This window comes from Cajanus cajan, chromosome 11 (genome assembly GCF_000230855.2).
Source record: "Cajanus cajan strain Asha chromosome 11, NIPB_CcT2T_4, whole genome shotgun sequence".
Taxonomy (NCBI): Eukaryota; Viridiplantae; Streptophyta; class Magnoliopsida; order Fabales; family Fabaceae; genus Cajanus; species Cajanus cajan.
In genome coordinates this window covers 39,341,903-39,368,047 of record NC_138527.1, presented here as the reverse complement: position 1 = coordinate 39,368,047, position 26,145 = coordinate 39,341,903, and the positions used below count along the sequence as shown (strand labels likewise).

General features: G+C 31.4%; 2 protein-coding genes across 6 annotated transcripts; one reads left to right on the top strand and one right to left on the bottom strand.

The window, feature by feature from the left end:
- Window positions 1-4,028: 4,028 nt before the first annotated feature.
- On the top strand, window positions 4,029-7,912 carry LOC109800770 (LOB domain-containing protein 10). Of its 2 annotated transcripts, none has more exons than XM_029271754.2 (3): window positions 4,029-4,351; window positions 4,956-6,117; window positions 7,623-7,912. In XM_029271754.2, the coding sequence occupies exon 2, from the start codon at window positions 5,147-5,149 to the stop codon at window positions 6,056-6,058; it is 912 nt and encodes a 303-aa protein (XP_029127587.1). In that variant the 5' UTR covers window positions 4,029-4,351; window positions 4,956-5,146; the 3' UTR covers window positions 6,059-6,117; window positions 7,623-7,912. The 2 variants fall into 2 exon arrangements, with proteins under 2 accessions (XP_029127587.1, XP_082922293.1); XM_083066167.1 differs by lacking the exon at window positions 4,029-4,351 and adding an exon at window positions 4,384-4,530.
- A 6,600-nt stretch (window positions 7,913-14,512) lies between these two features.
- LOC109800769 (plasma membrane, autoregulation-binding site, misato segment II, myosin-like, tubulin/FtsZ protein) lies at window positions 14,513-25,045 on the bottom strand. Of its 4 annotated transcripts, none has more exons than XM_020361632.3 (10): window positions 24,900-25,045; window positions 24,743-24,823; window positions 24,484-24,585; window positions 24,067-24,112; window positions 23,026-23,101; window positions 22,124-22,481; window positions 16,767-17,016; window positions 16,042-16,284; window positions 15,850-15,969; window positions 14,513-15,207 (listed from the first exon to the last, which is right to left on the bottom strand). In XM_020361632.3, the coding sequence occupies exons 2-10, from the start codon at window positions 24,812-24,814 to the stop codon at window positions 14,762-14,764; spliced, it is 1,713 nt and encodes a 570-aa protein (XP_020217221.1). In that variant the 5' UTR covers window positions 24,815-24,823; window positions 24,900-25,045; the 3' UTR covers window positions 14,513-14,761. The 4 variants fall into 4 exon arrangements, with proteins under 4 accessions (XP_020217221.1, XP_020217222.1, XP_020217223.1 ...); XM_020361633.3 differs by having other exon boundaries at window positions 14,513-15,204; XM_020361634.3 differs by having other exon boundaries at window positions 24,498-24,585; window positions 24,900-25,024.
- Between the last annotated feature and the right edge of the window lie 1,100 nt (window positions 25,046-26,145).

Below are 26,145 nucleotides of genomic sequence, written 5' to 3'. Positions count from 1 at the left end.
TATAAAATAATTTATAAGTGTCACATGTATATATATATAAAGTATCGTAAATAACTATGAATATTACTTGAAATTGCTACATATATAGTGAACACATGAGTAATTAAAAATGACAAAATAATAGTAAAAATTAAAAATAAAAAATTCAAGTTTTAGAGGGATAAAAATATTAAAAAAAAAAGAATTATAAGAATTAAAATCAAAATATTCTCATTTTATGGAGGTTAAAAAATTATTTAAATATAAAATAAATAATAAATTACTACCAGTTCTCTTTTTTATGCATACGAGTATATGAATTTGCTCATTTAGTAAGGAGAACTTTCCCTCATTTATTTTTTAATTTACCCCTTTTATTTTTAATCTTTAATTATTTTGTGTGTTTTAACTTAATTCAAAAAATTTATCATTTTAGAAACTAGAAGAACATTTTTTTTTCTGTTTTTGTTAATTAATATAGCACACAATTCCGTACTTAATTAATTTTTTTAGTAAGAAATCATATATGTTTTTTTATGAAAAGCAATCTTAATCAAGTAAAATCTGTCTCCAAGTACGTAATTAATGATTTCACAACTATCACTCATTTTTATAATAAAAGTAAAAATGTTTTTTTTTATCATATTGATTTGCTTCAAATGTATGCAATTAATATTTCTTATGTCTACGTTATCTTAAAGAATGAATAGTTTGAACAAGTGGAGGTACGAAATAAAGTGCAATTCAAATAATGCTAGTTGCATACATATACACGCACAAGTTTGCATGACGTTGAAGTTTCATTTAAAGCATTATATATATATATATAAAGATAAAAAAAAATTATAAAATTATATTACTCAGTAATTTATTATTATATTAAATTTTAACGATCAAATTATTAAGTTTAAAATTCTTAATATACAATTAAAGTCTTTAAATTTTAAGAGCTATTTGTAATAAATTATATATAAATAAAAAATTTTAATTTAACGATTGAATCATTAAAATTAAATATACATTATGAATTATTAAAAAAATAATTTTATTAATAATTTTTTTTGAGTCATTTGTTCCTCTCACATCAATTCATATATACTATACAAACTTCTATATTGCATGAGATATTTTAAAAGTTTTTTTTTTCAATAAAAGAGTTTGTAAATTTTTATTTAATTTCTTATCTAATTTTTTTTTTTATCATAATTATTTATGAATTAAATATAAATATTTCAAAATAAGTTATCAATATATACCAACAAAAAAAATCAATAACTATTTTTTATAATATAAATTATTTACCATAGATTTAAAATATAATTTATATATTTAAAAATATTTATGTGTACTAATTTTAAATATAATTTATATATTCAATATATTCTTTATTATAAATTTTAATTATATTATATATAATAAACATATCTATACATTTCACATACTAAAATATTAGTTTTTGTGTGTATATATATATATATATAATTAATTAATACTATTTAAATTGGATTAAATATTAATCATTTGAATTATATAGTATCACATTTGCATATTTGTTTTTGGACAGAATTTCCATGTCTAGACTTCATATATGCATAATTAATGTATTTCATGAGAAATTTATTACTATTTGATAATAAAACAAATTTAAATATATCATATAATTATACATTAACTAATGATCAATATGTAAAAAATATGTGGATTGATATAAAAAAAAATCATATAACTTTTTAAAGAGATTACATAGTAAAAGAAAAACTTCTAAATGTTTTTGGTAAGACATTGCAATATTTTAAAAGTTTATAACTTATTTTCGTAAGTTAATTGAACTAAACTATAATAAATAAATTCTTATTTTTTATCTTACATATTTACTTGAATTCTTCTTCTTCTTTTTTTTTTTTTTTTGCTTTTTTTAATTTTAAAACTATTTTGTCTAGCATGTCATTCTCTTAATTAGTTTCATTATGAAAATTATTTTATGTCATTTATATTTATCAACTAATTTTACTTAACACTTTCAATTCAATAGGCTAATTTATAAGTTTATATCATTTTTTTTCTCTGGTTTATAAGGTTTTAGGTAACTTATAAGTAAACTTTACTAAACACATTCTATATAATACGAAAAAAATAAACTTATGGTATTTAATTTTGACATGAAGGCTTGGTTGCAGGAAGTAACAAGTTTTCGTTTTTTATTTAAGAAACAACTAGGGAATAGTTTGCCTTTGTTAGAGGTAGTGTGTTTGAAATTGAAAGTAAGCTGTTTTTTGTTTGAGAGAAAATAAAAAGGTGAGCAGTGACGGCTGGGATGAGGAAGATAGAGAACAGTTATTTGCGGGGGAGGGAGCTTAAGGTTTAGTCACTTCAGGAAAGTGAATGAATGAGTGAAAATACCAAAAGCTGGTAACAGGTCAATCAAAACGACTGTGCTGCATGTGCAGTAGTCAGGACGAGCTCAAGTCAAGAACGGGGGATCCACTTTGACCGGGAATACCAGGTCACACTCAACCCACGTTACCAAATTGCCCCTATGTGTAGAGACAAGGGGTACGGGAGCGACCGGTGACAATAGGGTTGACGCGCACGGTACACGGACGTGTGCTGCAGCCATTCTGCACTCTGCACTCTGCACTCTGCAGTGTGCATAAAGAAAGAAAATACAATCATCATTGCGTTTCCCAGCAAAAGCCTGATCTCAAATCTCAATACTTAACTATCAAACCTTTCCTTTCCCATCTCCACTCTTTTTACCATTCAAATGCTTTTTTAATTTCTTTCTCACACTACATTATTTTTTATTTATTTTTTTTATCAAGTTAATTCTCACTCATTCTTTTTCATTCCCTTTAATTCTTCCCCAACCCAAACAGAACATAAGAAGAGATCATGTAAGTTTATTAGGGTTTAACAACATATTTTTAATACATTCATCTTGACACATTTTTCATCCATTAAAATTTTATTAATTAAGAGTCTGTTAAAAAGAATTTATAAATTTAAATATGTTTAAAAGTCTCAGATTATTTAAAAGTCAAGATTAATCATTATTTATAAAATATCTTTCTTTTTTAATTTATTATAATTTTTTATGACAAAATCATGATAGTTTAATGAATGTTAAATAAAAAATATTTCAATATGATGTTTTTAACCATGCAAACAGGCTTGAAGTTGTAATAACATCTCTTAATTATTGGTTTACCTGAAATAAATTTGTTCAAAATATAAGTTTTATTTTCTTTTTGGTTAGAAAATATAAGTTTTATTTTGTACTACTTGCAGTTTATTTATGAAAATAAGCTAATTTATAAGCTACTAACATTTTATTTTATTTAGTTTTTTGAAACCTCTTTTAACATTTTTAATTTTTACATTAAATTATACTTTACAACTAAATGTTTGTAATATTATTTTATATTTATCAACTAATTTATCAGTTAATTAAACACATTACAAAAGATTTGTTTTCAGAGAGTATTCTTATTTTTTTAATTTAAAAAAAAATAGAGAAGATGATTTAATTCCTGAGAAAATATTTTGCGACAAATGAGCAAATTTTTTTTATTTTGTAACAACTAATTGTTTTGAAGTCTTGGGGATTTAAAAACTTAAATAATAATTATTTGTAAGAAAAGATTGAATAATCCATATTGATGATATAGTCAATTCCACATTCTAAACTAAAGTAGAAAAAAGCGCGGAGAGCTGGAAAGAAACTGTTATACCACAGAAAACAGGTATAGGAGTAAATATATTTATATAATGTTATAATAATGCAATGAGTCTCAGAAATTGGGGAATTGAAAATTAAATGCATATACTATACATGTGTCATTTAAGATTTATGAGACACATGCGTAAGGATTAATTGTGGCAGAAATTAAACATCACAGGTGACAAGCAATAGCATAGGTAGCTAAGGTTATATAAATAGATGGAGGCAAAGGTGGTACAAATGATTTGGTCTAAGAAGAATGGATAATAAATAATAATGATAAGTATCCGTTTTGTTTATTAATTATAAGGTGGTCTCGGAGTGATGAGAGAAGTAAGTGATCTCCATTAAGAAATAATAAATGTGAAACAAATATTAAAAAAAAGAATATTAGTAAAAAAGAGAAGGTAGTTAAGAAAATAATGATAGTGAGTGTGAATAAAAGGTAGGACTAGGATAGGAGGGTGGAAGGAAATAGGATTTATTAAGATAGATTTAAGAAGAAGGGAAGGGTAGCTGGTGTTGAAAGCTGTTGCGCTTGTGCCAGTAGTACTAAAGAAACTACAAACAACAATAAACTCCGTCTCTCTTCTCTTTATTTCCTTCGCTTCCCTACCCTATTCTCAAACAAATTCTATCTTGCATCGCACCGTAAGTTCTCTTTCTCTCTCTCTCTCTTGTTACATATATATTCACTATTCATCGCTTCCTTTCTAAAATCGCACCAATTTCGATTACCACACGCTCATGGATCTCCTCACCACTTCCATTTCTCCTTCTTACATTCGAACTTCACCGCCACGCAAACCACGCCCTATCCAGATCTACCGGTGCAACTTTCTTTTTTCGCTTTTTTCTTTTTTATCAAATGAAATTGCTCGGATGTTCCACGTTCTTCTTCTTCCTGCGCCAATGTTATTGATTTTTTTCGCTTCCGATTCTTTTCTGCTTCTTGGATTGAATCGCTTCTTCACTCCTTTTCGTGTCGGTTAATTTAGGAGACGCTTTTAATGACCTAGATTAGTTTAATAATATCTCGTTTGAAATATTTTCTTGTGTTTTTTAATCCACGATCACGAATCGGAACATGAAGCTTCGTTGAATCATCCGTTTCGTTTTTCTCCATGATTCCTCAATTTCCATGCCTTCTATTTATTTACATCTATCAAGATTTATTTATTGATATTATTATTATTTAATAATAATTATTATTATTATCTCCATTTGACTCTTTCTCTCTCTTGTTTGTTTGTAGAATATTGAAATCATGGTACTGCAAGGGTTGTGAAAGCTAGATACTAATTAGAGGTCGTTTAAAGAAAGAGAAACCATAGTATAGATTTGATCTAATTGATTATTAGAATTTGATGATTTAATTAAGCGCAGAAGTTGCCTTGGTGTGTGAGGGACAAGAGAGAGAGAGAGAGAGGGGGGGGATCGGAAAAGATGTCATCATCATCGAATTCGCCGTGCGCGGCGTGCAAGTTCCTGAGGCGAAAGTGCACGCAAGAGTGCGTGTTCGCGCCGTACTTTCCGCCGGACAACCCTCAGAGGTTTGCTTACGTGCACAAGGTTTTCGGCGCCAGCAACGTGGCCAAGCTCCTCAACGAGCTCAGCGCGGCGCAGCGAGACGACGCCGTAAAGTCCCTCGCGTACGAGGCGGAGGCGCGTCTCCGGGACCCCGTCTACGGCTGCGTGGGCCTCATCTCCGTCCTCCAACACAAGCTCCGGCAGATCCAGGTGGAACTCAACAATGCCAAGAAGGAACTCGCCACCTATATTGGCCCACAAGCCTTTCAGCCCATGCCCGGCCCCATTCTCCAACACCACCCCAACAACCCTTTCCCCTCTCCCCTCTACGCCAACATGGCGGCGGCCGCTCCCGCCGCTCACGGAGGCCAGTTGATCATCCGCGACGCCCAGCCTCCGCCGCCGCAGCAGCAGTCGCAGATCTTGGAGGCCCAGCAGTTGGCTGCGGCTGTCGCCGCAAGAGAGCAGCAGGAGATGTTTAGAAGCTACGAGCACCAACAGCAGCAGGAGTTTCTACGGTTCAGTGGTGGGTTCGATGTGGGTTCGGCTTCTTCTGCTGGTGGGTTCAGCCAGGTGTCCCAACCTGCTGGTTCTGCTGATCAGTTGTCTCCTTCGTTGGCTTTGGGACACTTCGACAACGCTTATCACATGCAACAACCACAACAAGGAGACCCTCATCCTCATTCTCATCATATTCCCTTTGAGGCTCAGCTTCTTCAACTCCCTCCGCAGCAAAAGCAAGGGCAGCAACAAACCCAGCACCAGCAGTCGCAGCTGCCCCTTCAGTCTGAGAACGACGAGTGTAGGAGTGTTGGTCCATCTTGTTGATTTCCAATTTTGCTGCCGCTGCGCCTTTATGCTTTTTCATCAAACAATTTTCAGCCTAGGTATGTTTCTCTTCTACCATTGTGGGTTTCCCATTTTTATTTTTTTTTTACTTTTCATTTTTGTCCCCTGTTAATTTATTATGGCTCTTGATGTAGGCCCCTTCACGTGGGTCTTCCTATTACTTGGTGATATCTGTTTTTGAATGATTATTCCTGTGCTTTTTTGTGTGTGCGATTGTAATTATTAGCTAGCTTTTCATAACGAGGGCAATCTAGTTTGGTGGCAGGAGAAAGCAAATATCAGTCCTCGTGGTAGGAAGCAGAGGGTTGGTTAGGGGAATGGTCTTGTCAAACTGAGAGACGTGTGATCTGGTTCATCGATTATGAGGACTTTGAACAGTGGAAAATGTTGAGTGTTGATAACTAGATGAGTAAGGAAAGATAAAAAGGAAATAGAGAAAGTGATAGATGAGAATTGATATGCAAAATGAAGAGACGAAGCAGGAAAATGAAATGGAAATAATTACTCCAATTGGAGTTACTTGTTTTAACAAAATATTTTTTAATGTTTTATTTTCCATTACAAAATGTAATGTCATTTTTGAATTTTTTAGTTTTGAAAAATTTGTTTACAAAATAATTAAATTGATTTTTTTTATTAATATTTCTATCTTTTATACAAACTTCTAAATAAAACAATTTAAAAATAAGATGATAGTTTTATAATTAAAGTAAAAATAAAAATGAAAAATATTTTCTTAAACCAATCAAAAGCTTAAATTTGTCATTCCATCGGTGGTCAGGTCAAGACATTATATTATGGTGAATAACAAAAGAAATTAAGTTTACATATCTAGTTTGGAAATGTTCCAAAAAACCTATGTTATGCTGTGAAGTTAAGGTATCTTTGGGGGTGTTGCTGGAATTTGGCAATCTCTCAATTCAAGTCCTTGGCATTTGCAATCAGGTTGGCTATTCTAGCATTTATTTTTGGAATAATTGCAGTAGCCTCCTTGTGATTGCTGATTTTTACCTAATGAAAGGTAATTTGTGGAAGCCGACATGCCAGCCGAAAAACTTGTTGGTATAAATACAAGATATGTCCTATTCCGGGCAATAGGTTTGGTCTGCTTTTGTGGCATCGTTAAATAGTAATCACAACACTCTCACGTTTTATATCTTGAGAGCTTCAATACTAAGAATGAAAAACAGTTTTATCTTGATTTGCCACGAATGTTTATTGTTTCAAATAAGTTCACCATGTCTCGTTCGAAGGAAAAAAAATAAAGGAAGAAAAAAAGCAGCTACCTTTAGCAAGACGGTAGTCCCAAAGTGCTTTTTTAAGCAAATGGATAATGAAAAGCTGCTAAACTTTATGTGCCATGCATTGGTTTCATAGATTTACAAACATGCATGTAATTAATGGTTGCATCACTATTTGGCTATATTGCGTAGTCTTCCTTGGCTGTTTTAATCCCTTGAATATAATTTTTAGGGCATTAATTAATAACATTTTATGCACTAAATATATCTTTAAGATTTTCTCTGGCCCTCTTCTTCTATAGTTCTTACCTGCCGGCCGGATTCAAATGGATAGCAAGAGAGAGGGGGTGAAGCACACGTGCGAGATTCATTAATCCGCTTCAGTTTGCTTGCCTTTGAAGGAGACTACCAATGTAGAAACAACTGCAAAAGTAAGATATTCACTGATCTTGGGGATCTATTGTCTTCTTCTTTTATTTTTTCTTAAACAATTTAAAGCAGTAGCTATGCTTTGTCTCTTTTCTTTTTGTCAAAAACTAAATTGTAAATCAGAATTGTTCAGAATGCTCTTAAAGGCAAAGGCCTTTATCTCCGTCCTGTTTTGTCAAATCCTTTCTATCACCTTTAGATTTAAGTGTGGAAGAAAGATTTGCAACACACTGCTATCCGATACATTTGAGTAAAATTTACTTCTTTTTGCTTTAAAAAATGTGTTTCATGTTATATTTAACCAGTTCATTCCCTAAATATTTGACACTAATTAATGTATTGGAAGTTTATATATTTTTTTTATGTCTGGAAAATTGAACATAAAATTAGATTTTTTTTGTTTAAAAGTAAATTAAAAAATAAAAAAATTCTTTAAATTATGATTTGTATATTTAAAAGTAATTTTAGGATTGTAACTTCATATCAATTTTGTAGAATTACAAATTAATTAACTTTTTAACCAACACCTAAAAAATTGTTAATTTTACATATAAGGATTAACGGTAGAGGTTACCATCAGTATGGATAGGCATGTGTATGAATTGATGAACTTAATCAAACGCATTGAGTTTGGTAAAAACAATAAAGATTAAATATGTTTTTTTTAGTTTCTCAAATTTAAAGTATATAAATTTTGTCTCGTAAATTTAAAACTTATACTTTTAGTTCTTATAAATTTTATAAAAAAAAAAATATTTTAACTACTTGAAATTGAAATTTGTGTTTTTAGTCTTTAAAATGTCAAGAATTATTATTTTAATTTCTCAATTTGTCATTAACAACTATGATATTAGTGATTAAAATAATATTTTTAAAATTAAAGAGATTAAAAAAAAATTAATTTAAAAATTAAAATAATAATTTTAATATTTTAAAGATGAAAAACATAAATTTTAAATTTAGAGAGGACAAATAAAATATGAACATTAAATTTAAAGGGTTAAAAACATCATTAAGTCAAACAATAAAATATACCTAATAAATTTTAAAATCATCTTACTTAGCTCTTCCTTTTTTCGCTTCTCTCTCTTTTTAATTTTAAATGAATGTTTATATACTTTACATCTTTATATGACATACCGATCCAATGTGAACTATTCCAAACTTTTTTTGTTGAATTTGTTTGTTTTGAATTGACCAAAAAAATTCTCAAAAGTCAACTCGAACTAACTCATCCTTGTTCAATTGATTTGAACAATTATTTTCACAAAATCAATTTAATCAAATCTCATTAATATATATTGGTATATTAAATAAGCTTTTAATATAGTAGCTTCATTTAAATTTCAGATCTTATAGTTAGAAAAAAATTGAAGCTATTTATATAACCTAAGCATAAAATTTATTATTCTAGACTAATTATAATTAAATTAAAAATAAAAATGTAAACTGCATTTCCAGTTCCCCAGTGTAAACGTACTAACAATGCATTGCTAGAATTTCTCTTTCGGTCGAAATACTGTGGAATATTATATCGGGGAAGATATAAGTTTTGAGTTTATAAAGCTAAGAAAATTAAAATGGAGACCCTATGTTTGCTTTTACTTCCTAAAACCTCAGAAGATTCTGCATGCATACCTAACAACTATTTTCAGAATTAGATTCGTGACTGTTGTAATTCTGAGTTGTACCGTTAAGGCACTTTTCTTGTCTAGCTATTGTCTATGGGTTTTATTATATATTTTTTTTATTATAACGTGCACATTTGTATCTCGATAATATTTCATTACGTTTATTCCCCTGATGTATTTAGAACTCAGACCTAGAACCGTTCGAGTATTTCACGTCATCATAAACGAGATATTCTAGTGTATTGTAAGTTCCACCGACACACTTAGAAAAGAAAAAAAAAATAATGTTTTAAATAAAGGCTGATAGTGGCATAAAATGTCTCTGGTAAAATTTTGAAAAATCTCTAGAGAATAATAACACCGTAACACATAATAACTTTGGTTAGATGCTATAATGTGAACAAATTTTTATTTATGTTTTAATATTTAGGAGAAATTTAGCCAATATAATGTCCATAGTTCTGGGCACGATTCGTGTTTTGTAAGTATTGTGAAGGTCGCAGTTTTAATTTCATTTCGTCATGGCAATCTTTTGCTGCGTCTTCGACGGTTCCTGGAAACCATTTATTATTATTGTTATTTGCACATAGATAGATGATAAAGTCAAAAATGGCACAAAAAAGCTTCAAAGAAATACAGCTTCACGACATTCGCAACATTTTATCGTGTCATTTGTACACAACCGACAATTTTCGCTATCAAAATTAATTTTCAGGTAAGTTGACCAAATAAAAGATTATAGATATTTTTTCTTCTCTTTTCAGAAAGATTGCATGAAGTCAATTAATAAGTGTCTTTTCGTCCAATATAATATACTGTTTTGAAATATGTTATCACTCAACCGATTTCGCTAATTGACTTTGATGCGGCATGTGCTTGGGCCTAAAAGTAAGAGTTCTTTATACATTCAAGTTCAAACCATACTACGTTTTCTAATCAAGGGAGATAAATAGGAATTTTATATACAAATTATTATAGTCTGTGGATACACATGGCTTTAAATACAATGAGAAATTATACAGATGCAACGTAATTAACTTTTTCGAAATTTGTAATTGTTTTAATGTCAATTTGTGTTTTTAAAACATTAGTTAAGAAAATAAAAATAGAAACATTTCCTTATAAAAATATTTATTAAAATTGCAATTGGAAAAATAATATTTGATACTTGTTTTATAAAATATATGCATTGCAGAAAGATAAAGTTAACAACGAAGCAATTTATATATAACCTTTTTTTAACAATGGCCACTAAATTTTGTTACCACAAAATTATTGAGGGAAAAATACTATTTTCATTAAATTGGGTAATTAATTCTTTGATTTTTCAGTAATAAAAGTATTTTAAAAATTTATCTAATTATCAAGATTACTAATATAAAGAAGGTATTTTATGTTGTTAAAAAAGTATTTTACATCAATTGTACAATCGATGTAGATATTGTTGACATATAAACAAGAATAATGTCGTATATTAAGTAGAAATAATAAATAATATTAGCAATAAAAGAAAGACACTGAGAATTGGTCTTTCTTGAATAATAATTTATGTAACATCTCAAAAACATTGGAATGAAAGGGATCAAGAGACTATACAATTAAGGTGACTTACAAAAATTAATTAGTATTAACTACATCATTAACTTAGTATATAAAAAAAAATATACCATCAACATTAATATATTTTTTGATAACTCATCACTTAAAAACTTTATAGTTAAATATGTTTAACTTGAAAAATTTAGGAATTAGTAACCTTTTAAGAAGTTTCATAAGAAGTATATAAGGACAAAGTAAGTTAAAAAGTTTTATATTGATTTGTGAGTACAATCTTTGATTCTAAAAATAATTAAATATTTTATAAAAGATTTTGATCGATGAAAGATTTTGACTAATAAGTAATTATATAAAATGTTATCGTATAAAGTATAAAGTATTTGAATGACAATTGCTTAAATATCAAATCTAAGAGACTTCAAATTCTCAAATTCGATTACTTGCAATTCAATTAAATACTCAACGAAAAGAAAATTGTCTCTTAAAAAAATACACGTGATCTAAAAAAAAAAAAAAACACCCTACCGTATAAGCACCTAACCGTTTCATAGCATTATTATCTTGAATTTTTGTTCATCTAAAATAATATTATATTGTAATATTGTAATTGCTCTCTTTTGTTACTATAGACAAATTATGTATTATAATTTTGTAACAAGTTGTTGGTTTGCGCAGAAACACTCATATCCTTTTAGTAAAATCTTGACTTTGAATTCTAAGATTAAAAAAAAATGTAGTTAAAAACAAGATTGCATTATATTTTTTTGACAAATATTAGTCCTTAAGAGAGTCAATGACATTTTACGCTATAATAATACTGTAACGTTAATAGAAAGTCAAATTAATCCTCCATGGAAAAATAAAAATAAAAATCAAATTACAGGAATAAATCTATTCACGGTTAAATGATGAAATATACTACAGGGTGGCATAGGGAATTTTGAGGAAATTGCATGGAGTCGTAAGTTTCATCCTCATTTTCTCTGTGGAAAAAAAAAAAAAAAGTGCATCAATAAATCAAATGATATAATGTTGTAAAATCTGAATAGCGTGACGTGGTTTTGAGTTGTCATGTTATAGCTGCTACCATATAATTTGAAGTCAAACTCTTTGGAAGTGAGTATCTGCCAACCCAGGGGAATTATGATGTCAACATATTGGAGAGAATTAGGGCATATGAATAGGAATAGGAATAGAAATAGAATGTTATGTTTCATTCCTGATTGATGTTTATTGTCTTATTCGATGGTCAAAAGGATGAATTTGATTGAAGTGAAAAAGAAAGGAAAAAAAAATGATAAAATTCGTCATAACACTAACATGGCATGGCAGTGTAGCCCCACAACGACAAGGGCACCTCTCATCTCTCATCTCATCCAATGCAATATTAATGGCTTTGGGAATCTTCGGATTCGGTGGATGCATGAATGGGTTGGACTTGGACATAAGTACTCTCACAATATTCATCTGCATTCTTCGTGGGGTCTCATCATCTGACACCAATATTATTTTTACCTTCTTATATTTTATCCATCCTTCAACCATATATAAACCCACAAAAAAGGACAAAAAAAAAGGAGAACGAACTTTGCTTTTTCAATCCTTTGTGTTACAAAAAGAAAGGGCAGGATGTGCATTTTTTATAATCCACCTGGCAAGAGTATTCCTAACTTACTCACCTTAAACTAATTTTACTTACAATACTACTCAACACCGAGTTATTTTTTCGTCATTTTAGCATAAATGAATTATTAGTGTGTATTTGAGGGAAGGATGGATTGGAGGATAATTAAAAAAGTATTTTTATTTGGGAGAAGGGATTAGTGGGTATTTGAGTGAAAAGGATAATGAATTTCATGAATTAAAAATTTATTTTTTTTTAGAATAAGAGGATTGTCTGAAATTGAGTTGGAAAAACAAATAATCTTTATATATATATATATATATATATATATAATGAAAAGAAATATCAAATAATTTTTAAATTTTTTAAAAATTTACACATTTGATTTATGAGAACTTTAAATTCAACAGTTGGATCGTTGAAATTTGATATAGAACATGAGTTATTGAATAAAATAAGTTAAAATAAACTTACTATTTCTATTTCATAAGACTTAAATACTAGTTTATCCATTTTATAATTAATAATAAATTATAGATTCAATTTTTAATATCATAATTATTTAAAAATTAAATTATAATATTTTAAAATAAATTATCAATAAATAAAAATAATTATATTACAATAGAAATCATTTATCATAAATCTAAAATATAATTTATATACTTAAAAATACTTTATTCAAACTTTGTATATAATTTATATATTAAAAAATAACACATATTTATATACATAACTTATTTTAATTTTTAATTATATATAATAAACATTTAACATGTACATTACACGGACTAAATTACGAGTTTGTTATACTATTTTACTTGTAATCTTTTTAACAATATTATTTTTTTGAAAACAATCTAAATTTAAATAATATAGTAACTGAAAATCATTTGCATTTGAAACTTATCGGTATATTTAAATGAATAAAAAGACAATTTTAGAATTTAATAACATTTATTTTACATTAAAATAGACTTTAGTCACGTATAGTTAATAACATTTATTTTAGGCTTAAAAGTCAAAGTATTTATAGTTAAATATTAAGAAATTATATGTTTAACATAAGTTTTATATAACATATATGGCGGATAATCTTTTAAATTTAAAATATGTAATAAAAAAACTTTTGATATTGAAATATGTAATAAATATTTTATTACTTTACTTGATAAAAATTATAAACTTAATGAAACAATTAAAATATTAAAATTTGAATATTATAAGCTGATTAAATTCTATATTGATAAATATTTGTTTTACATAAATATCAATGTTTTAAAAAAAATTATTCATTAATTTTACTTAGAATTAAAAGAAAATCAAATGAATTACGAAATAAAATCATACTTATATTATTCAAATTTAGAATCATGTGTGGATATTACATTATGAAAACCAATCAAGTGAAATTTCAAGAAAAATTAATTTTGACTACACATAAGATTTTAAATATTAATGATAATTTAAATAGTGAACAGAGAGAAATGTTTGTTAAATATTTGGATAAAATCAAATAACATAATTTGATACTTTTTTATCTTATGTATTTTTTACTGGAGTTAAAGACCTGTAAATGGAGGCAGGGTTGATGAGAGTAGCAACGAGATAGCAGTAAAATGAAAACCACATGAGAATCAACTTCAATATCTACGTGATGACTGTTCAAACCGAGAGCAAGGTTAAACCAATAATGCCATAATGGAGCCTCCCAAAGTTGAAGGCTCAGCATTAGTCGCTGTGTAACCAACCTTGTTACAAGAATGAAGGAAACAAATGGATAAACCTTCGGTTAAGTACCATAGGTACTGTTGGTACCATTTTCAAATTAAAGTTGAATTTTCACCTTAATAATATATATATATATATATATATATATATATATGTATATGTATATTATAAAAATCTACATTAAATATAAATATATATTATTAAGATAAAACTCTAACTCTAAGATAAACAACATCAACAGTATATATAGTATTATGCATAAGTTTTGTCCCAAAGAAACCATGTCATTTTTATTAACATTTCTTTACCTGTATAGAAAAAAAAAATCAACTATCTCAAACAAAATGCCTGAAACACAAACGATGCCAAAAGGCATTAACAGCCAGCGCAGTACAGCAAATTTGTTAACTATTAGTAACCTTACAAATATTTCCTGATTTGTTTTCTTTTTGGGAAGAACATTTATATTCTAATCTGAATCCGATGACAAATGAGGAGGACGCAGTGCCACAACCATTTTAGACAACATCTCTTCCATTTCCACCAATTCTTCCCTGCCAAAGCCCCAACTCCTAAGTATCTCTGCCCCGGCTGCTCCTCGTGCAATCCCAAACCGGTTAAGATTTCGCAATTTACTCTCCAAAAATGGTAACACAACACTACTGGAACGTAATCTGGCAGCCATGGGAATGGAATGGATGTCAAGGGATCCTTTTGGTGAAGAATTAGTAATTTGACCACCCATCAATTCACCGTGCTGGCCAACATGGTTCCCAAAGATTAATGGAAAAGGCAAGGGAATAGGTAGGGGACAAAGAGCAACAGATAGATGGCAGAACATTGGCCTTGTATTGGCACATCGAAAAGCAGCATCAACTGTATCCTTTACCTCTCCAACTGAAGCGCGATGACCTTCTACATGACGGGTTGAGACAAAAATAATCATGCAGACATATAACTTGGGAAATCGACAGAATAGAAAATAGACTAAAGGGAAACAAATCACGTTAATAATTCCAGTAGACCACATCAAACATTTATGCTTATGAAGAATCTATCATACATCAAATTTGCAGAAGATCAAAACTGCAATCATTAGTGGGTCATAAACATTTTTTGAGAATCTTCTTAAAATGACTTTTAAAATGTAAAACTAAAAACAGTAAAAACACGTGTCATGATTATCTCACTTATGTTTTGCCAATAGCCCTATATGTTCAAAGTATCATATTTCAAAATTAAATACGTTGACTAGGATAAGAAACTATTCTCTCGCCTTTTTTACAAGACCCAATTAACTATTTCACAAGGATTAAGCAAATTAGTTAGTTAGTAGCATTAAATTTATCCTAAATTTACATTTTTTTTTCAAAATTGCCCTTAAATATTAATAAGGCATACTATTATTTATTTAAAAATATTTTTATTGACTTTAGTTTTTTAGTTTCTCTCAACAATAATATATTTATTACTTTAATTTTTATTGGCTATGTATGTGAAGATACAAATTAAAATTACAAAAACTCTCTTCAAACAAGGCAAAGTTAAAGTCAATACCTGATGCAAGAGCTCCATGGACTGTCATGTGTTCAATAGCCTGCATGTCTTCAACATCCTCTGCTATTTGTGGGGTCAACGGCTGCATATTCTCTAACAGAGACAGTTCATTCTGTCCCCCTGTATTTAAAGAGTAAGACCAATCAAATACATTTCTTACCAAGATTATCCCAAAAGATTATTCACATTTACCAGTTAAAGCTGGTGCTGGCATGGCAACATCCAGAACTGACACCATATTCTGTCTTCCTTGCCCTGATAACATTTGTACGACTTCATGAACATCAACAGCACCAGAAACAGAACATGCATCTGCAGTAGGCCCATTTGGAACCATTCGAAAAGGTAGACTGATTGAGTGTAGTGCAGCAGCATAAACTGCACTTGAGTGGTAATGCTTTTCATCTACAATGTGGAGGAATCTGGAAGCTTTGCCTATGAAAAATTAGATGAAAAAACAAACTTATAAAGACATCAAAAGAAGGTTTAGTAAAATTGAATAGGAAAATTGAAATCTATAATTTGTGCATCTGCCAGCCAACACAAGCACCATTAACACCAGTGAGGAAATTGAATCAATATTAGAACAAAGTAAAGCACAATTCAATGTCAGCAGTGGTATCCAGACATTTAAGCCATCTCCAATGGGAGTTCACAATCGGGTTCTTATGCACAAGGACCGTTTTTTGCATGTTTTAGCATTGGAGCATTCTCACGTAGATGAAAAAGTGTAAGAACTCTTCTTATACAAGAACCCTTAACAGAATAAAAATATATAAATGAGGATCAGCTTTAAAATTAATGAAGTATCAGCAAGTTAAACGTCAATACTTGCTAGTTGCTGCCTATTATCAAAGGAAGGGTATTGACTATTGGGCTGTCTAACATAATAAATTGTATGTGACAAAGATTGTTACTTTCACTTAAGGAGGGCAGACCAACAGGCACAATAAGTTTACAGTAGGATGACAGTCTTGAAAATGATACAGCATCATGAAGATCCCCCAAGATTGTATGCTTCTTGCTCTGAAGATTTGGGCGTGAACCAGAACCTTGCACAGCATATAGTAAGACAGGAATATTCGTATATTCATCTACAATATTCTCTAAAAATTCAGCAGCCACCGCAGAGAAACCTCCAGAGTCATCAACTACAAATTGAAATCCCTGTCAAAATTGTCAAAATTTTAAGATTGTATAATACACATCAACAAAAATAAATTTTCTTTTAGAACTTAATGGACACAGGTTATATGTTTGAAGTTATAGGTTAATACCATCAATCTGAAAATCTCACACCAAAGTTTATAAAGATGAATAAGAAAAAAGCAGGATATCCATTAATGTTTGGACATTCAGTCGTAAAGTACCTTAATGAATTGAGAAACTATTGTGTTAGGTCAGCATTTTAGAAAATCAAGATTACTGTACTTCTGCCATAAAGTTTATATTAATTGTTAAAAATATGAAAAATATGTAAAGCTAAAAATTTGGGATTACAAATCCTTTATGGTATCAGTGTTTTAGTTTTTTTTTTTCTACCTCGGTGTGCGCACTTCTCATGGGTGAACACTACCTATCGCATCGTAGACCTCCTTTGGCTACCATCGAGTCTCCATTTCTCCGACATGACTACAGACAGAATCAGGAGCACCTCCCACTAGCGACCACCACTCCGCCTATCTTGTTGTCGACCACTGCTGCATGCGTCTCCACGTGCCACCTTTTTTCGACGTGTCAAATATCAAATTCATGCACCTCCATGTGGTCCTTTTTCCGGCATTACCCACTCACTGACGACCCTGCCTTGCCAATCTTCTACCTCCAACGACCACTACCAGGCCTTGTTGGGCTGATTTTTCATGGCCTCCATCGGATCTACTTCCAACCTTGCCTTCATTGTGACAGTTAAAATGTCCCACTGATTTCGTGTGAAAAGTTGACTGGAACAACAAATTACAATACTTAGGCAGCCGCTGTCCAACTACGGTTCCAAGGTTAAGGTCGACCACTTGACCCCCCGAGCTGCGGATATTCCTACCACGAATCAAACCTGTTGGCAGCAAATTGATGCTTCTTTATGTAGTGTTCTTTGGTTTTCTATTGCTCCTAATCTTCAACCTCAATATCAAGTGTTTACAACTTGTGATGAGGATTGGAAAAAAGCCAAGAAGGTTTACTTCAACGATATCGTCTCTATAGCGTGGAAACCACAATGGTGTCCACCAAACTTGAGAATATGCATATGCAGACATATCTTGGTAAGCTTGATCGCTTGATTGCTGATTATGTCAATCTAATGCCTTTTGCTTGCAATGCAGAGACATTTTACCAATAGTGCAGCCAATTCTTCATGGTTCCTGCTCTTGCTAGTCTCCCACCTGACCTTGATTCGGTGCGTAATCAAATACTATCGGGTCATACTATTCCTTCCTATGACATGATTAGTGAACAACTATTACGCTTCTCTACTCCACATGCTTTTGGACAACCTTTTGCCCCTTCTATGGATTCCTCTACCCTTATCTCACACTTCTTTCATTGTGGTGGGCGAGGACATGTTGGCAAAAGTCACCCTTGCTGCTATTATTGTAATTGATATGGCCACGTTGGAGCGGAATGTCGTACCAAAATTAGAGAACAATCAAAATCAACTAATGTGACACAAGTCTCGACACCTGCCCCACCTGAGGATGTTACTATTTTTGTAGCTAAATATCATAATTTTCTCCAATTTCGAGCAGCCGAACAACTTACCCTTCTTGTTACAACTTACCCTTCTTGTTACAACCGTGGCATAGTCTAGTAATCCTGTAGTCTTTGTCTCTTAGACCTCCTCTCTTGGTCCCTAGATACTTGATTCTAATGCCTCAGATCACATGACTGGTAACCAATCTCTATTCTCTCAACTGTCTTTTTCAGACTCTTTACCTTTTGTCACTTCCGCAGATGGTTCTCAAATTAAAGTTTGTGGCATTGGTCAAATCCACCCACTTCCTAACATTTTTTAACTTCTATTTTATTTGCTCCTGGTTGTCCTTTTAATTTAATTTCAGTTAGCAAACTCACCAGCTCACTTAACTTCTCTGTCTTGTTAATCATTCTATTTTTGTTCAAGATTGACACACCAGACAGACAATTAGAGCAAGACATGAGTTTGGGGGACTATATCAACTTTCACCACCGTTTACGTGTCTCTACTACCTCCACAGATGTTGCCCATCAGCATCTCGGTCATCCTAGTTTGAAAAAATTGTATCTTTTGGTTCCTGGTCTATCTACACTCATCTTTACAGTGACTCATCAATTAGGAAAACATATTCATCATTCATATAGTTCTCGTGTAAATAAAAGTGTTGTGTCACCTTTTTCCTTAGTTCACTCTGATATTTGGAATCCTAATCGAGTTTGTTCAACTTTAAAATATGACTATTTTGTCACATTTATTGATGATTTTATCTCGTTGTATTTGGGTTTTCTTAATGAAAAATCAGTTAGATGTTTTCTCTATTTTTCACAATTTCTTGCACAAAATTTCAAATCATTTTGGGACTTCCATTAAAATTTTATGAGATGATAATGCTCGAGAATATGTCTTCCCAGTTTTAGTATTTTCTAACCTCGTAGGGAACTATCCATCAAAAGCCTTGTGCTCACACACCACAACAAAATGGTGTTGCTAAATGGAAAAATCATCACCTAGTTGAAATAGCTCGTACCCTTCTTCACTATAATGTTCCTCTTCACTTCTAGGATGATGCACTTTTGACTGCATGTTATTTGATTAACCGCATGCCCTCATTTGTTCTTCAAAATCAAATTCCATACTCCATTTTGTACCCTCAACAAGACCTTCACTATGTTCCTGTGTCTTTGAATGCACTTGTTTTGTCTATGATCTTACTCCAGGTAAAAAAAAAAAAATTCTACCAAGTCACTTAAATATGTTTTTCTTGGTTACTCTTGCCTTCAAAAAGAATATTGTTTTTGCCCTCAACTACAAAGGTATCTTGCCTTTGCTGATGTCACTTTCTTTAAGTTAACTCTTTGCTTCTTTATCAACGATGCTCCATTGAATCTTTCTTTGGATGTTCCACCTATTGTATTGACCCCAATTGTTGTTACTACACCACCACTACTTATATATCAATGACGATCCCAACTACACATGACAACTCCACCTACTGATCCCCCAACATCATCTCTTGGTCCAAATGCCCATCCACCAACGTCTCCTGCACTTGAGCTTTCTATTGCCCTACGCAATGGTATTCGATCCTCACCCTTTATATGCTTGTACTCTTTCCTATGACCGATTATCTCTTTAATATTTCTTTTATCTCTTCTTTGGATTCTGTGTCTATTCCTAAGTCTACAAGTAAAGTCATGGCTAATCCCCATTAGTATCAAGCAATGTTGGACAACATGGCTACTTTACATGCAAGTGAAACCTAGGAGCTAGTTCCTTTGCCTCATGTCAAGACTACAGTTAGTTGTTGTGGGGTTTATACAATGAAGATTGGATCGAATGGTGATATTGATTGATTCAAAGCTTGCTTGGTGGCTAAGGGCTATACTCAAATTTTTGGTCTTTCTGGTCATTTATTTCTTGCTATGGTTGGCATTTGCCATTAACTACTTCATCAGTTAGATATTAAAAATGCTTTTTTGCATGGTAAGTTGCAGGAAGAAGTTTACATGGATCAACCCCTTGGTTTCACTATTTCAAATGGTCATCACCTTGTATGTTGTCTTGTCGTTCTCTATATGGACTGAAGCAATCACCTCGTGCATGATTTGGCAAATTAAGCTCTACCTTACTACAATTTGGTGTGACCTACTGTGAGGTTGACCACTTTGTCTTTTCTCTTTACTCTCCATCTAGCCTCTGCATTTATCTAGTGGCCTATATTGATGACATAAGTCATCATTGGTGACAATTCTGATGGCATTCGTTGACTCAAATCTCACCTTCAGAGTCAATTTCAAACAAAAGACCAAGGACCGCTCAAATATTTTTTAGGCATTGAGGTTGCTCAATCCACCTTTGGCATAGTCATTTTACCGAGAAAATATGTTTTAGATATTCTCAATGAGACTAGTATGCTTGATTGTCGCCCAAGTGACACCTATGGATCCTAACATGAAGTTTCTTCCGTGTCATGGGGAGCCATTGAAAGACCCAATAAGATATTGTCGTCGTGTTCGTAGACTTAATTATCTTACTGTCACCAGACTAGATATCACATTTGCAGTAAGCGTGGTAAGTCAATTCCTAAATGCCCCATGTGATAGCCCCCAGGGTGCTGTCATGCGCATTCTCAAATATATCAAGAATGCACCAGGTCACAGACTATTATATGAAAACAAAGGCAATGCTAAAATTGCCTATTACCCTAATGTTGATTGGGCAGGATCACCATCGGATAAGAGGTCCACCTCTGGCTATTGTGTTCTTATTGGGGGAAATTTGATCTCTTGCAAAAGCAAGAAACAAAATACAATAGTTAGATCTAGCATTGAAGTTGAATACTGAGCCATGGTTGCATTTGCATGAGAAATTACATGGCTTAGACAACTTCTACAACAGCTACAGTTTGGAGACACTCAAGATACTAAGCTTATTTGCAACAATGAAGTTACTCTTCACATTACATCTAATCCAGTCTTCCATGAACGGACTAAACACATAGGGATAGATTGTTATTTTGTGAAGGAAAAGGTGCTCTCTAGTGAAATCACCACCGACTTTGTCAGTTCCAATGACCAATTGGCAGATATATTTACTATATCTCTCAAGGGGCCTCAGGTTGCTTGCATTTGTAATAAACACGGTTCATATGATATATATGCTCCAGTTTGAGAGGGAGTGTTAAAGATATGAAAAATATGTAAAACTAAAAAATAGGGATTATGGATCTTTTTCTTATCTTTCTTTCCTGATTTCCTTGATTGTAATTCCTTATAAAATTATCAATACAGTACGACATGTGTGGATCAACACTCACAATTCCTACAATTCTCCTTTATTAATGAACTAAATTACTCATTTCAAGGCAAATGCAAATGCAATGAATTCTCATATATAAAAAGGCTCTTACAAAAATGAAAGCTAAGATTACAAATTTTCCTAAGAGTGAAAGATTAAAGAAAATCCATTTGCCGCTGGATATTGCTTCTACCGATTGTCTCACAAAAAGGGTTCAAGTTAAAGATACATGAGAAGTAACGGCCAAACTCAACTACAATATTGAAACAGAGAAAAAGCCGTTACCTGTATATGATCACACTCTTCAACAAAAAATCGAAGCCTATCACTAATTTCTTCCCCTTGCGCAGCCAAGGAGTCCCTTCCAATTCCATAATTGTCAAATTCCTCAACATTTGCCCAAACTCCATTTAATTCATAGAGACTCCGGGGGTGATAATGTACTTTTGAGTAGTCTGTCCAACACTGTACACCATTTTCTAGGCACTCAATTATATCCTTATCCTGATACGCACTCTGAGAACCATTATTCGAATCATGGATCTCATTTACCATATTCAAGTTTTCCTCTTCTTCATAAAGTCTTCGTAGGAACAAATTTTTTTTATAAGGTTCAGAGGCTTGGGTGGAAACTTTACCAGTCCTGCACATTGATCTATTGGCATTAAGTGCATTTGAAAATGAATTTAAACAAGAGATCATGACAGATAAAGTAGATTTCAATTTCATGACTAACAAAAAGAGGCAAGCAAAACAATTTCAAATTTTCATTACCCTGAAAGGCTTAAAGTTGGTGCTCAACACAAACAATAAATAGATAATACAACTCATACAAGTAAACAGAAATTAGAATGTTTGCAAGTTAGATGAGGAAATTCATCATTTCAAATTTTTGTGCATACTTTTAAATTTGGGTCTTCTTGTGTGCTTCTGAGTAGCAAAGATTTGCGCTCTCCCTTACAGTTTTCAGGTATTTCATATGTCAAAACTATTTAAAACTGACATTATATAACGTCTCTATATTGCTAATATTTACAAAAAGAAAAGCAATGAATCCACTGCCATTTCACTAAAAAAGCTAGTAACTAAGAGAAGATTCATACAACGGAAATCAGCATTCCTAATATTATCCATGTCAGAACCTTTCTTCAACTATCATTATAAAAGGATAGACTAAAAACTCTCACCAGGTGACAACATCCGGTTTTGTGTGGGCAATCTCTGTATACAATGTACCACGTGAACTCATAGATCCAAGGGATCCTGAAAAGGTTAAAAAAATCCTAAGAATAGATACAAGTGGGATAGGGACAAATTATGCTTCCACCAAGAAAAAAATAAGATAAGAAATTATACAATTAATCCTAGGCTAAAATAAGCTTACATCGAGACATTTTAACATCATGAGATTGGAAGAAGACAAAACTAACACAGAACAAATGGAAGTAGCAAGGATATTGAAACAAAAATCGAAGTCCAAGAAGGAAACACCACATTGGCAAGACATTGTGTTTTCTTCGGCTCTTTAAGGGCTGAAAGGGTAGAAAGTAGCATAGAAAGTGTAAATATGTGGGAACCACATCAAAATTGAACATATAGAATTGACCTCCAAGAAAAATCAACAATCTCAAATATGTACTATCTACTACCAATATATATACACCTTGGGTATCGTATACTCTTTATTCATAAATAACTTTCCAAGCTAGAATACCAATAACGTGGTCATAAAGTATAGTAAATAATCGTTCACGTGAAAATAAGTCGTCTACTGCTTTTAGCACTGTATCATGCTTCCTAAATTTTATGACAAATCTCTTGCTCTTCCTTAGATTCATGAATAAAGCAAGCTATAACCTTTAACCATGTTATAGTGAGTCATTTTGTTTTATATTGTGCACAATTTGCCTATTAACTTATCATGCTGTCCTGATTTCCATGTCCAAAATAAAAGGTTGGTTATTGGTAGTATCAAAAAATTTAAACAATTACTACTGAACCTATACTGTTTATGCCAACTACATTGGTCCTACTACATATTAGTAGTTTTTTTTAATCAGTATTCTGTTTCCAGATTCAGTTGAATGTGAGACCAACCACGAACCATTCACTGTCACATAACAGCATCAACTCAATTAACAGTGGTGCCAGCAAATAGATCCTATAAAAAGGGCAAGAAGGAAAACACATATTTTCTACAATAATTTGAAAACTTATAAGTTAAATACCTCTCAAGTTTATTGATACTAGGCGAGGAGTATATGTAAGAATGCCCTGCACACATTTAAGCAAAAATGGTGTAAGCATAAGAATCGCGTGTAATGCTTCTAATCTACACATTTGGATCATCCGTCCCTATTTTCCCTTGCAACCACTGAAAATATACCAACTAGGCAATAAGAATATCAGGTAACAGTAATACAATCAAATTAAACCATACTTTAATGTTTGAACTAGTGCAATAGGTAATATGGAAATGGCACATGGAATGGAGACACTAGAAAGCAGCATACCAACCAGAAAAGTCCAAACACAATATCTCATTCTATCTTCTAAATCACACTTCTAGTTCTAGTCACATACAATATATTTAATTTTAAAAATATTGAATGCTAGTTCAAGTGTTCAACTACAGAAAATTGCACCTGCTGTGTCTCACCAGAACGATAAAGCACATCCATGTTAAGATCCTGATTCTTGAAGACCGAATCAGCAGAGGGATCCCCAGCCAACCCAAGCAACTCATCCTAACAAATTGAAGACAAATGAAAAAATATATCATTAAACAAGGAACACTCTCCATTAACTCTACTTTCAGTCAAAGACAGACAATCAACTGAAAGAAAATGCATGCGAAATGAATCGATTTCTGAAATATAATTTTACAAAAATAGTCATAGAAACCTGAAAGTTCCAGAAGTGAGAACCAACGAAGTTGGCGAAATCACCAACTTGAATAGTCACGATTTCTTTCATTGTTGCTTCCTGTTCGCATGAGTTAATTAATTGCTTCAAACTCAAAGCAGTTTGTTACGAAATTTAACAAAGGGAGAAAGCGTACCTAAGGTTAAGCTCAGTGGTTGGTTTTTGGCGGCAACGGGTAATTTCTGGTGTTTGGCTGATGCAAACTAAATATTTTCCCTTTTTAGTTAAAGCGACTGAAATATGTGCGAAAAACTGAAAATGGTTACTCTTCTCCGCGTGCGGCGGAACAATTCGATTTTTCTTTTCGACTCGGGTCGGATCTCCAATGTGGGTCACGTGTTTGGACCGGTTCAGAACAAGGTTCAAAAGGCCCAATCATACAAAACGTGAAAAACCAATAATCGTTGGTTCATGATATATACACCTCCTTTTTTTTATAAGTACACCTCCTTTTAAAAAAAATAATTAAAATTTTAAAATATTCTTAATTTTTTTTAAAAAAATTTAATTTTATATCTAAAACATTTAATTTAGTATTTTTTTTTTCACATATCTTTCCTCCTTTTTTTAATTTTTACATGTACCCCCTTATTTTTCTTTCACTCTACCTATTTTGATAATATGTGAAAATTGAAAGAGAAAAAAAAAAGTGTATGAATAAAAAGAAGAAAGTAGCAAATTAAAAATTGAAAGTGTAAAATTAAAATTTTAAAAAAAATTATAATATTTTATAATAAAAAAATTAAAAGAAGGAGGTGTACTTATAAAAAAAGGAAGTATATATATCAGGAGCCATAATCGTTTTTTATAACTTCAATTACTTAGAATTATTGCACGGGAAAAAAAAATGCCAATATTTTATTGTAATTTATAGGAAATGAGTGAATGATCTGTGGACAAGAGTTTGACAGCTCTTGGATAAGCATGCCACTTCATACACTTAATATCTTTTCACTAGTATTAAATTCTTTTAAATATTATTTTGTCGTCTACGTAATAATTAGACGGATTGATTTTAAATTAAAGAAAATTATTAAAAAAATGAAAATGAAATTAAACAACGTATTTAACAAGTCTTACAGGGGTCTTAAAAACACACACACACACAAGTATTGCAGCCTTGCAGGGAATAAGACGTCACCAAATTTAATTTCACTTAAACTCTTTTAAACAATTTTTTCCTATAAATACGATAATAAAGTTTGAATCTAGACACAACATTTTTAAACACATCTTTAAAACATCAAAATCTTTTTTTCTCTTAATCATATTTTTTTCTGCATCTCTTAATCTTAGATTAATAAAAAAATATATATATACTTCACTCATTTTTTTTAATGTATTGCCTCACTCATTTAATATGTCTTATATGTGCGTTTTTT